At 36.2% G+C, this 12,310-nt stretch overlaps 1 protein-coding gene across 1 annotated transcript in view; it reads right to left on the reverse strand.

Moving 5' to 3' along the window:
* VWDE (von Willebrand factor D and EGF domains) overlaps window positions 1–12,310 on the reverse strand; it is a 42,284-nt gene that overhangs the window by 10,321 nt on the left and 19,653 nt on the right. The window contains exons 10-19 of the mRNA XM_050708432.1: window positions 11,493–11,701; window positions 10,083–11,068; window positions 8,795–8,931; window positions 5,758–5,913; window positions 5,040–5,144; window positions 4,587–4,701; window positions 2,662–2,912; window positions 2,327–2,546; window positions 1,644–1,781; window positions 1,013–1,066 (exon numbers count right to left, since the gene is read on the reverse strand). Coding sequence (XP_050564389.1) covers window positions 1,013–1,066; window positions 1,644–1,781; window positions 2,327–2,546; window positions 2,662–2,912; window positions 4,587–4,701; window positions 5,040–5,144; window positions 5,758–5,913; window positions 8,795–8,931; window positions 10,083–11,068; window positions 11,493–11,701 — 2,371 coding nt within the window. The remainder of the gene's footprint in view (window positions 1–1,012; window positions 1,067–1,643; window positions 1,782–2,326; window positions 2,547–2,661; window positions 2,913–4,586; window positions 4,702–5,039; window positions 5,145–5,757; window positions 5,914–8,794; window positions 8,932–10,082; window positions 11,069–11,492; window positions 11,702–12,310) is intronic.

Genomic DNA, 12,310 nt, shown 5'->3' on the forward strand with positions numbered 1-12,310 from the left:
ATCTGAGAATTCTCCAAACTTTTTTCTTCACTTTTGTAAAGGTTTTTATTACTGGGATGTTACATGTGTTTTATAAGTGACAGAGATGGACTCAGCCTTCTCTTTGACAGCAGTGTAAAATGAATGAGAAGTGCCCCATGTTCTGCCCAGGAAAAGTGGGTGTTCTGGTGGATCGTGGAAAGGAATGTGGCATTGTAATTATTATAATATAATTAATTATATGGGCTTTTAGCATTATGGGTCTGAGCAGGAATTGAGCTGGAGGAGATTGTTCAACCTAACTTAAGATTTGTCCCTAACCCCATTTTGAACAGTATTAGAAAACTGTCAACAAAAAGTTAAACTTCCCCAAATCTTATAAGTGCTATTTCTCTGATTTATTTATTTATTTATTTTTATTTGCTGAAAAGCAAAATACTTTGCAGTTGATGAAGAATTATCCAGCGCTGGCAATTGAGTGAGAGAACGTTCCTCCTGCCCTGCTAACAAGTCAGTGATAAAGGGAAAAGACAACCAGGGAGAATTCCCTGTGAATAAAGCCCCAGCAGGCATAGAGCTGGAAATGCCAGCAAGAGCATTTACAGAGTTTTGGAATTAAGGACATCCATTTGCCATATCCTTCACCTTTCTGTTGAGTTAAAGTATGAAAATGGCATTCAACATAATGCCATAAACTTTTGCTTATCTCATGTAACAGATGTCCCTATTCCCCATGTTACCTATTGTATGTCTGTGGTTAGTCACAAAAACAAAAGGCAACAGAAAGAATGTCATACATCACCCTGTCAATGAAATGACTTGACAGACCTAAGGGATCTGTTGATATTGACATTTCAGTGTCATTTGTAAGATCAGAAATAGGAATGCAACCCAAGTAATGAATTAAATTAAAACTGAAAAATAAAAGTGAGTAAAATAAAACTTACTAAAACCTTTAATTTACCAGCTATATTCGTATTGGTATGAATCAGAAATTTCACTGTCGTCATAAAAAAAAAATCACCTTTATTACCTTCAATTTCTCCTGTGGAATCCTTTCTTTCAACAGAAATGTCTTCAAAGGTTTCTAAAAACAACAGATGAGGAGGAACGGTAATAGTTGCTTTTGTTTCAACAGCAAATAAATTGAAAAGTTTTAGTACATAAAATAATTCAATTTAGAAAGCAGGTGAAGAGTAAAAATTGTTTCTTAAAGGTTTTCAGTGGAGTGTTTTAAAAATACAAGTTATTCAGGACTTGCACAATAGACAGTAAATAGATGTTTAGACACCTTATTTCGCAACTGTCTTGCTTTGAATAAACAGTTCAATGTTAAGCAGTCTAATAGGAAAGCATTTTGTCAACAATTACTGGTATTATGCAGGAAAAAAAATACATCACATGCCATTCTAGTTTTAGATAAACAATTTTGGACATTTTGTAACTATTTTTTCTAATCACCTGAAAAAGGGTTTTACTACTATGTGACCCACTGTCTTCCAATGTTTTGAACAACTGAGATTCAATCTCAGCAGTCAGAGAAAACCAATTTTTTTGCCAATTAGGAGTTCTAAGTTACTGTTAGAAACATATAGCACAACCAAAGATATTTTATCTGACTACAGTAAGATAATAGCATTCTTCTAAAAAATAGATCATTTTACCATAACAGGATTTCCCATCTCCATGTAGATTATTCGGGCATGGACCACAATAGTAAGAACCAAAAGTGTTGAAGCAAAATACTCCAGGAAAGCAAGGACTGGAAAGGCATTCATCTACATCATCCTGACAATTTTTACCTGCATTCAAATACAGATTTTTATAATATTGTTGTTACCAGACTTTGACAGTATGCCTATAAGTGATAAAAGCACAATGTATGCAGATGATGAACATAAAGACATGCATCTATTAAGTACATCAACGTATTTCAGTATATCTAATGTGTACAGCTGACTAGGTTTGCTATGCATGTTTTATCATCATATGCCAAGTATCTTGCTTATTGAGGAAAACGAAGAGGATGGGCTCTGTGAACTGTTTTATCCGCAGGCATGGGAGGAACCACACTGTAACCAAACCCACCACTCCTATTTCATCACATTCACCAGAGGAAAACATGGAAAATTTGCTCTCATAATCACTTGCTCTTTCACTATAATCTACCCTTGCATTCATGCAAGAAAAATCTTGAAGTATAACATAAATCACAAGACCTTAAAATTTCTTCATAGAAACAGTAAACTATTTTCAGTCAAAAATTTAAAAATAATCAGACATGAAATTAAAAACTCCTATTAGTCACTAAGTGTGATAGATGTGTGTAAATAAAGTAGTAGTTTACCTTGAAGTTCAGGTGGACATTCACAGTAATAGCTGTTTATTCCATCCACACATCTGCCAATACCACACTGGTTAAGTTTACAGTCATCAGTATTCACTTGACAGAGATCACCTTCAAATCCAGCCACACACACACAGAGGTATCTTCCACTTCCAGGTGGGAAATTAATGTTTGTCACACATGAGCCATTATTTAGGCAATCACACGATTTTACCCTGACCTACAAGACATGCCCAATAAGACAGTTTTCTCTTTTTATGAACTAGCAATGACTTTGTAATTAGGTATTGTAAACATCTTACTAGCACGTGTCTTTTTACTATAAAATTAATTACCTCTATTTCTACCTTAGTCTCCGCATTGCAGTCATCTGTCAAAGAGAATGTTAATTTATGGGGATTCTTTGACACAGCTTTCCACAAAAGGAGACCTGATGGGGAAAGACTGGCACCTTCAGGACCAGACTCCAATGTGAAAAGAATAGCAGAGCCCTCTGCATCTGAAGCCAAGAACTGATATACAAAGTCTTCTCCATAAAAAGTCTGTAGCATATCCTGAAAAGTTTCAAGCACTGGAGGTTGGTTGTCTGTAACAAAGGAGATATTTTCTCTTATAAGCAAGAGTTGCAATATACTTATAAAAACAAAAAAAGGAACATATACCTCTGTTAAGGAAGTCATATGTGATTATTTCAATAAATTCTAGTATTATTTGAATGGCACAGCAAAAACAGTAGATATTTCCATTATAAATGTGACAACATTAATTAACAATAAATTACTTTATTCAAGGGCTTGTAAAAATGCATTGCATCTACACACCAAAAGAACTGAGACTTTATTGAAATTAAACATTGTTTTAACTATGAAGAGTTACAGTTTGCAGATCAAAGTACAGAAAGCCATGAAACTCAGAGTTGATTGGCGTTTCTGTTAATAAAGGAACAGACATTGTTAAGCGCTACTTGGGAATGGGCTGAAGTTATCTTCATACTATAAGTTATGATAGATATGAAGATATGAAGTTTTGTTATCTTAACAAAACTGAGCATAGGGTGATGGAATAAATAAAGTACTCACTGTTCATTGGAAGCATTTCAACCACACAGCTTACTCACTTTCCAGCTCTAAAGACACCAGGTGAAAATAAACAGGCAAAACCACCAACACCAGAACAAGGTCAGTGAAAGATCAGGAAAGGTCAGGGAAGTGAGGAGAAGCAGGAGCCCTCAGGAGAGTGTAGGTTTTGGAGCTGGGATGTAGGAAGGGGATTAAGATTGTTAAATTAAGGTTTACAGTGAAGTGACTACTCCTCCAAGCAGGAGACCATCAACTGTGGCAAAAATCCTGAAGGAAAGAATTTGTAATCAATGCCTCAGCAGTTAGACTCTTACACCCTGTTCCTGATGTCATCCAGGCTGGAGAAGAGGTTCTGTTTCTCATTTTGGGGGAATTGCATCTTCTGTTTTACATACTTCTCCAATTTCTGACTTTGGTAATATTGAATTCTATGAGTCTAGGGTCTAGGGCTCTAACGTGGAAATCCCTTGACTCCCCAGCTGCTGCAGGAGTTCATGTTTCATTCTTTTGGAACATGGATATAGCTACCTTGGCTTTCAGTATGTGTTTTCACATAAGGTAATATGAAAAGAATAGCAGCTTATATGCTGCTATTAACACCCTAAATTAATTGGTGAGTGAGTTGAACAGAACTCACAACCGACCTTTAAGCAGGAGGATGGAGTTGATAGCATCCTGAGACCCCTTCCAGTCTGAATTTTCCTGTGATGAAATTCTTCATATATAGGCTATCCGATTATTGTATATAGACTATCCACTCAAATAATGGAAAAAAATGCCTAAGAACATGTATCTGATTGTTGGAAAATATCTTTTATTCCTAAATGTTGAAGACAAACATTTGTGGACATAGCTGTTCCAAAAATCAAAAGACTGTAACCTGCTAATTAGGTTTAAAGAGTTGCTAAATTTCAGCAGTTGAATAGTAGCAAAAAGGGCAAAAAACAAAACACAAATTGACAACAAGACTAGCCTAGAAAAGAAAATATCATTTTCAGAAATTAGGAGAAATGCAAGATGAAAACCAACATCAGATCACAAGCTAAAATAGTGCTTTATCTAAAACACTTAAGTAGTTAAACTCAAAATTTCAGTACTTCCATAGATTTTGAAACTTAGTAGTTTCAAAATTTCTTGGTACTTCAAAAAATAAACAAAAACCACAGCTATTCAGAACTTACTTTCAACAACTGACCACGTTAACCTTGAGATGTCAGGTCTGCACAGTAAGCAAGGGCTGGTTGGATTTGTGTCACCTTCACCATAACAGAGTCCATCTATGTTGCATGTTTTCTCCTTTTAGAGAAATGACAATGTGATTCATTAACTGTTGTCAAACAGTAAATCACAGAAACACAGGATTTGTATTTGTATTTTTTTTAAAGTGTCAAATAAAATCTAATCTATCTTACATTTCCACTACTTTTAGAAGTAAACAACTGACAGAATGATTTTATTTGGTATTATATAAAGAGGTTTTTTTTTTTTTTTCAAAATAGCTCTACCTGAGCTCTTCCTGTACTTTTTTATTTCTGTGAAAAGAAAAAAATCCTGCTGTAAACAGGGTATGATTTTTTTTTCTACCTGAAGAGATGCATATTTTCATACTAAACACAAAATAATGGCATATATACCTTTAGCGTACATAACCCAGATTCCTGTGATTCACATGTCTGACAGGCTCCATCATATATAATCATTGTTTTAGAGTTGCTATAAATGAATCCGTCATTAGAAATCTGCAAGATGTAGAGTGAAAATGGATTAACCCATACAGCTATCAACATCTCACCAGCACAGATTGCTAGCATGGGATTCAACTCACTGATAGACATTACATTTATCTGTTTAAACTCTCATAGTAGTCAGCAAAAATCTAATCAATCCTGTCAGTAAGTCAAGGCACTTAACTGACTTAACATACCTAACTGACCACAGGTAAGTGTTTACATCAGGGTAGACTGAATAATTTCTAGGTTCTGTTGACTGTATTGACTCAAGATACCTACCTCCAACAGACACTTGTGCATGCAGACTAGGCTCAACTAATTTTTTCCATAAACGTGTCTGACAATTTGATATGCACAAAAGGCTCTCGCCTTCTGCTCTTGAAGGATGTGTGCCTCTGTAGATTCTAGGTCATATCTACCCCTTTAGAGTGGACGGTTCCCTTGCAGGACTTTGCTCTCAAATGGCACTCAATGCTTAAGCTTAGGTGACAAAACTGAGACCACAAGTTAAGCAAAATGAGTTCTACCCATAGTACCATTAAAGAAATGAGAGTATCTATGGAATATATTTTTATCTTAACAGGAATATCTGTAAGTGAATATTTGAAATTTCTACAAGTACCTTTATTTGCCACCAGGCAATGGGTTTATCATCAACCAGATCCATGGCATCAGACTGCTGGCCATCATTCGGTAACTGGCAGTCGACAGTCCTGGCATTTTGGAAGGCAGCTGACATAGTTAGAGGTTCTCCAGGAATCCATTGGCTATCACTATACTAAATTTTAGGACAGAGAATCTGTTTTTCAGTGAAATGCAATATGAAAATATTTTTAATCAGAGGAAAAAAAAAAAACATATTGCATAGCATTTCAATGTGTCTACTGTCTTTGGATTAGAATGCTGTGGGAAATGTTAAATGCCAATTTTTTTTTCTCAGAAGTAGATTTCTAGCCTGTTCCTGTGGGAGAAGAGGCTGAGAAGTCTTCCCTGGTGCATGGTACTTGGCATGGCCTTACCAAGGAAGCGGAGTGCTTGCATCTGGAGATTAACGGGAGGGTTAAGCAGCAGGTGATCCTCTAGTAGCACTGATCCGATGTATCAGTGCCTTTATCCCTCTCCATCCCTGCTCCCAGGAGAGGACAAGCTTTAGTCAAATGAATTGATGAGGTTTTGGCAGGGCTCAGCTATCATTTTGGGTGCCAGGGGATACTGGCCGTTAGCCACTGAACCCCTGCACAAGCCTATGGATTACACCATTAACCCCTGTAGACTTCTCTTCTAAACTACAGCGAGGGCAAGTCATCCACATCTTGAGAGACCGAGATAAAATAGGGATGGTAATACTTCACTGAAGTATTGATTGCAATAGGAAGCAGGGTTAAGCATATTGAAAATAAAGTTAGGCAGACTAAGAATCAAGAGAACAGTAAGTTCAAAATCATTTTGAGCTTAACTAGGTTTTACAGTGCTGGCTACTTTTTTCAGTTATTGGAGCCAATTGAGGCATTTATTTAATCCCTATCCTGACATGAGAAGCATGGTCTTCCATTTTTACTAACAGAAAAATAGCCCCATATAAAAAATAAAAAATCTGAAAAGACATACGAACTGTTTCTGTTCAAACCAATTTTTTTGTTGTTTTTCTTTCATCCTATACTGAGTTAAGAAATTCATGGCAAGGGTGACTTAAAAACAACTAAACATTTCTAAATAGGTGTTTCTGAGAACATTTAACCTTCAAAATATGATGCAGTCTATTTCTCCAGAAACCTTTTATTAGCTGGAAGCACATTCAGATAATTTTTTTCAGAAACATACTGACCATTCAAAAAAAATCAATTAAAAATCTCTACTAGAACAAGGTTCATAGAAAAATTTGCTTCTGCAATTCAACGTAAATGAGAAGAAACTAAAACTGTATTTTTGTTTTGGGGGTTTAAACGCACTCTTATCCTTTACAAAATCTAAGAAAATTCTGGATCTGTGTAATCATAGGCTCCTTGGCCATGTCCTACCCAAACCTCTACCAAGAGATGTGCACTAGTTCATCTCTGAGGTATTCCAATACAGACTTCTCTGAATCCCCTCTTTTAGCATCATGCACAAGACCTACATTCTTTCTAACATGGTAGGCCAGTCCCTGAACAATGGATTTGATTTAGTCTTTCAAAAGTGAAAATATTAAAAATGAAAATTTCAGTGTGCGTTAGCTCTAAATTCTGCCAAAACGTCTCTTCTACGAAATTTTGATCATTTAAGTTTATCTCAAAATACAAGGAGTTCCATACTGTTGTGACTCCACTGGCATTTGCATAAAACCATCATTACGCGAGCCTGAAAGTTAAAAAACAAACCACCTTTCTGTGGTATTTTCAAGAAACAAAACAAAACAAAACACCTCTCAGCCTCTTCCTTAATTTTACATAGTATCAATGTTGTTCACTTTCTAACCTGGCTCTTGACAGTAAGATCATCAGTAAAAATGATTAACTTTTAGGAGGTTTGGGTAGTTAGAAGCCAAGTATTCTACCACAAAGAGTGTTATACCCGAATATCTTGCCATGAGTTAAGACAGACATTTCAAGCTGTGACAAGCGAACTCCCAATAATTGTCTCACTGTGAGCTTGGTCTAAAAGTCTTTTAACCTAATGGAGTGTAAACGTACTCTCAACTTTCTCATTTCAAGCCAACTTGCAGATGAGTGGATACATATTGTGCTCAGGAAAAAAAAAAAAAAAAGAAATCTATAGCCCATATTACTTAATCTTTCAAAAATAACCTTAAATAACCTTAATATCCACTACCTATGCTTTGTTTTTGTTTTTTTGTGTCAGAGACAAAAGTTACCCATTGAATGTTTCTCCTTTTGCCATCCCCTTCCCCAGATCATCACATCAGTGAAATCCAGTTTTACTTGGAAGCTTTTTTATTCTCATGTCTAACATGATGTAAAAACTTGTAATTACAGATTGTTCATTTCAGGCTAACACTTGTAAACAGCTTGTAATTTTCCCTTGGGCAAATTCTAGGTCTGAGTAACAGCATTCTGTCTGTACAGACTCCTCTTACTTTACAGTGCAGTATTCTTAATCTCCTGTTCAAACCTGGGGTATAGAACCGACATATTATTAAATAGCCATGGCATTCTACCCCAGGGAAATGGACAACACATCAAAACCTTTTTATAACAGATTTATTATGTTTTTAAACGGGGCTATTTTGAGCATTAGATTTGAGACAGAAATCTAGTAATGTCTCTAACCTTGCTGTCCTTTTTCAAAGAAGTGGTACTTTACTTCCTCTCCATAAGCACTTAAAAGAAAGAAAAAAAAAAAGAAGAAAAAAAAAAGAAAAACGAACAACAATGCACTGGTTGCTACTAATAGCTCAGCCCTTGCCCTTTCCTGATGGATAGCTGCTGTATGCTGTTATCTCCCTCTTAGCTGCTGAACATTCCCATTATGTTTCCTATTTCTCTTATCATTGAGGAAATAGCAATCTTGCAAAGACTTGAGTGTCTGCTGCAAAGTATTGAGTGCCTCTGCTTTTAGTTTCTACTAAAGCATTAGGTCACAGATGATTAGTAGATGTCAGACAGTTTTTCCTCATTCGCTGAGAAGTTTAAACATAATTGTTACCATACAATGAGATCTACCTGCAACTTGGTAATTTCACACTTCAAACTTGATGACTCCCTGAAGCCACGTCCAAAAACTCTCACTGATGTGCAGTCATACTGCCGAATATCACATAGCCCAGCATTTTCCAGCTCCGTAATTTCTGGAGCCTGGTCTTCAAAGTAGAAGTTAGAAAATGAAGGTAAATATATTGAACTCATTCATACGCATTTACTTTAAGCAGTATGTTTCTTTGCCTATCTAACTTAGAAAACTATATGAACAATAAAACCTGTAAACAGCTGATGAAAGGTACAAAGAGAAACACTTTGTATTGGTAAAATGAGTTTTAGCTTTAATGCTAGTCTTTTTCTCTTCTCTTGGAACTTCAGTATCATAAAGCAGAGAAAACATTCATTTGATAATAAACACTTGTGAATATATGGGCTGTTTTCTCATCTATGGTTCTCTACATAACACTTGCAGTATAAAATGTAATTGAAACAGAATCCACTAATAAGAATTGCAAAGATTAGAATTATACAATAATTTATAATTGGAATTTTTTGTTTAAAGACCAAACAAAAACATCACAGGTAGAGGTTAGTTCATGAACTAAACTTACAAAAGTTAGAATACTCAGATTTTTTTGAAGTAAAATTAATTTATTTAATTTAAAGAGGAAGCAAATATTTATTGTTATTACCCTCTTCCTTCTTCCATTTCTTTTTAAATAGGTTACTAAAACCAAAATGCTATTGCAAAACAAAATATTGTTTTTGTTTTGAAAGGGTTTCACATTTTCTAGTACTTCTCATATTTTTATAGTGTAGCTGCTTACCTGTGTTTTCAGTCACTATCTTTTTACTGAAAAAACCCTGCCCAGCTCTATTTGCTATACCTCTTTTCTTCACCATCAATTCTGCTTCTACCACATTTAACAGTTAGCTTACAGAGATGTAGCCACCAAAACCATCCCGCTTGCAGTTAATAAACAAGACCGCAGGAGTGTACAGCAGATCTTCCTTGAAGAAGGCAGCATGCGGAAACACGGTAATCTCTTGAGGCAGTACTCTGGATTGCAAACTGAGTGGTAATTTTTTAAAATCTGACATACTAGAAACCCACGTTTTGCCCTTGGGAAACAAGAAGGCTGAATAGAGAACAATAACAGCTGTATTAAATTGGAACTAGACTGCTGAACACAGTCCCACGATAGGGAACCCCTGCCAGTGTATAAAAAGCAGGAGAGAAAGGCAGCAAAATAAACATATGTTGCACAAATATGGAAAACGTTAAGGAAATCTCATTGTTTTTCCCACTTACCAGATAGTATGCTGCAGTCATATGAGCCATAGCCTTGAAAGCAGGCACAACCCCAGTCTGTACATTCTCCGTTACCACTACAGAGACCGGGACATTTCAGTGCAATAAGTAGGTTCTCAACAGAACCTTGAAGCTCCTGTTGGTTGTCATTTATTTCTTCTAAAACTCGCTTTTCACATTCATTCTCTAGAAGAGCTAAGGAAGCTTCTGCCCATCTGAGGTCATCTTTCAGCAGCAAATCTTTAACACACATACTGATCGCATCTTCTATTCGCCTGCCAAGAAGGCCACCACAAGATCTTCCTATACTGGAATTGGCTATTGCTTGCTGGCACAGTCCCAAAGCTCTAGACTCAGTGAGGCCAGAAGGTGTAGGCCAAGAAGGAAGAAACTTCTGGTCTGTGTCAGTGGCATGGTCCTCTGGGAAAAAGTACCTGTAGCCCTCCAAGTCTGTTTGGCTAAGACTTTGGAATAGAAATACTGGATGATATTCATAGTAATTTTGGCGCTTCCCTCTACTTGTAATAGATTGGCTTTCCTGAAGATTACTACTGGAACTGGAGGAAATTATTTTCATGCCTGATCTTGGAGTTTCTTCTCTTTCTGCACCAAAACTGACCTCTGCGGTTGCAGAGACATGTGTGTTTACTAGTGAAGTTTTGTGAAGTTTGGTTTGATTATCCTCCCTCTGCAGAAGTGTAGAGGAATCCATTTCATGTGCAGGTGAACGTTTCTTTAAGCCTCTGACAAGCTCAACAGGACTGAGATACTCAGCAGTGACATCCAGTCCTGGTATCAAAGAAAGAAATCTACCATTTTCACTTTCTTTGCAAGACAGAGAAAGTTCTGATTTAGAGACTGCCTCTAGTTTATTCACCGATCGATACAATCCAGCAACTTCAAGTGTGCAGTCACAGAAGGCTGTTTTCCTAGAAGATGGTAAAGAAGCCGGTATCCTGTCAAACAAGCTATCTCCTGGTGGAATTCTATAGAAGAAACAAAAAGAAGAATCTGTATCTCAACTTCCTTGTCCATTTTTTTTCCCCATAAAGAATCAGAGCTTGTTTTGCTTTTTGTTGTTTCATACTTCTACAGGATTGATTACAGAATCTGCAACATACAGCTACGATTATGGACCCCGGTTAAATCACAAAACCCATAAGAATAACTTTAAAAAAAATAGATTAGGAGAACAGATCTTTTCTGATATTTTGTTCAAAACCTACTCAAACTAATCTTACATCACACTTAGTATTTAAATACTAATTTGGCACTTCAGTCTGAATTTACTCTGATTTTAAGTTAAAAAATTGGAAGGATTTGTTTTATTTCAACAAGTTTTTAAACAGCACAAAGGCAAGGCTGAACCAAAACCGATGATGTTTGATTGAAACAGAAGTGTTTTGTTACCTCCATTCCTTAATAAAAGAAAAAGGAGCATTAGAATTGTTTGGGATTTCCACCCCACTGGCAGTGTGATAGTCATTCTCTGCAATTCCGTCAAAGGTGCCACAGAGTCCCATTGTATTTCTGTAATCTGAACTGGGTGCCCTAAGTGTTATGCTCATCCCCCATTCACTCACATCAGCACGAACGAAAGCTCCAGAAGAAAACAAAACCTAAAAAGAGATTGATGATATCATTGTGAGAAACATGACTTTTAATTTACCTAATAAAATCAGGTATGTTTGTTGCCAAGGAACAATTTGCAAAGCCAGGCATACCAAGTTATCCCATTAAATTCTGGCTCTAACATTTCTAAATCAGACAAATTTTGTTATTTCTTCTGGAGAAATGCTGTAAATGCAAATCCAAAGCATCTCAGTCTTAGCAAGCAGCTAGATGTTGCTCTACAGGTCAATAAGCTTCATCCATCATTATCAGGTATACTGTAGAAGGTCAATGACAACAAAACTACAGGAAATCAAAGATCAGCTGGGCAAAGAAAAAAAGGCCACTCACTCTTCAGATGTAAAGAGATAATTCTGGTAATATGAATTGAGTTTTGGGGAGCACCTTTCTCACTTTCTTTTTGTCAGCTACATGATTCTCTGTGTTAGTAGCTGAAAACAGAATCATTTTCTACCTGCAAATGCAATCCTAAGTCTTCTAGACAGCTCAGAGTAGTCTCAAATATTCATTATTTTATTCTGCAATATGCTCGGTAATTCTTCTTGATCAGTAGAAATATTACTATCTTGAAAATAAACTGAGAATTAAAAATTTTA

The sequence above is a fragment of the Cygnus atratus genome, chromosome 2, assembly GCF_013377495.2.
Source record: "Cygnus atratus isolate AKBS03 ecotype Queensland, Australia chromosome 2, CAtr_DNAZoo_HiC_assembly, whole genome shotgun sequence".
Taxonomy (NCBI): domain Eukaryota; kingdom Metazoa; phylum Chordata; class Aves; order Anseriformes; family Anatidae; genus Cygnus; species Cygnus atratus.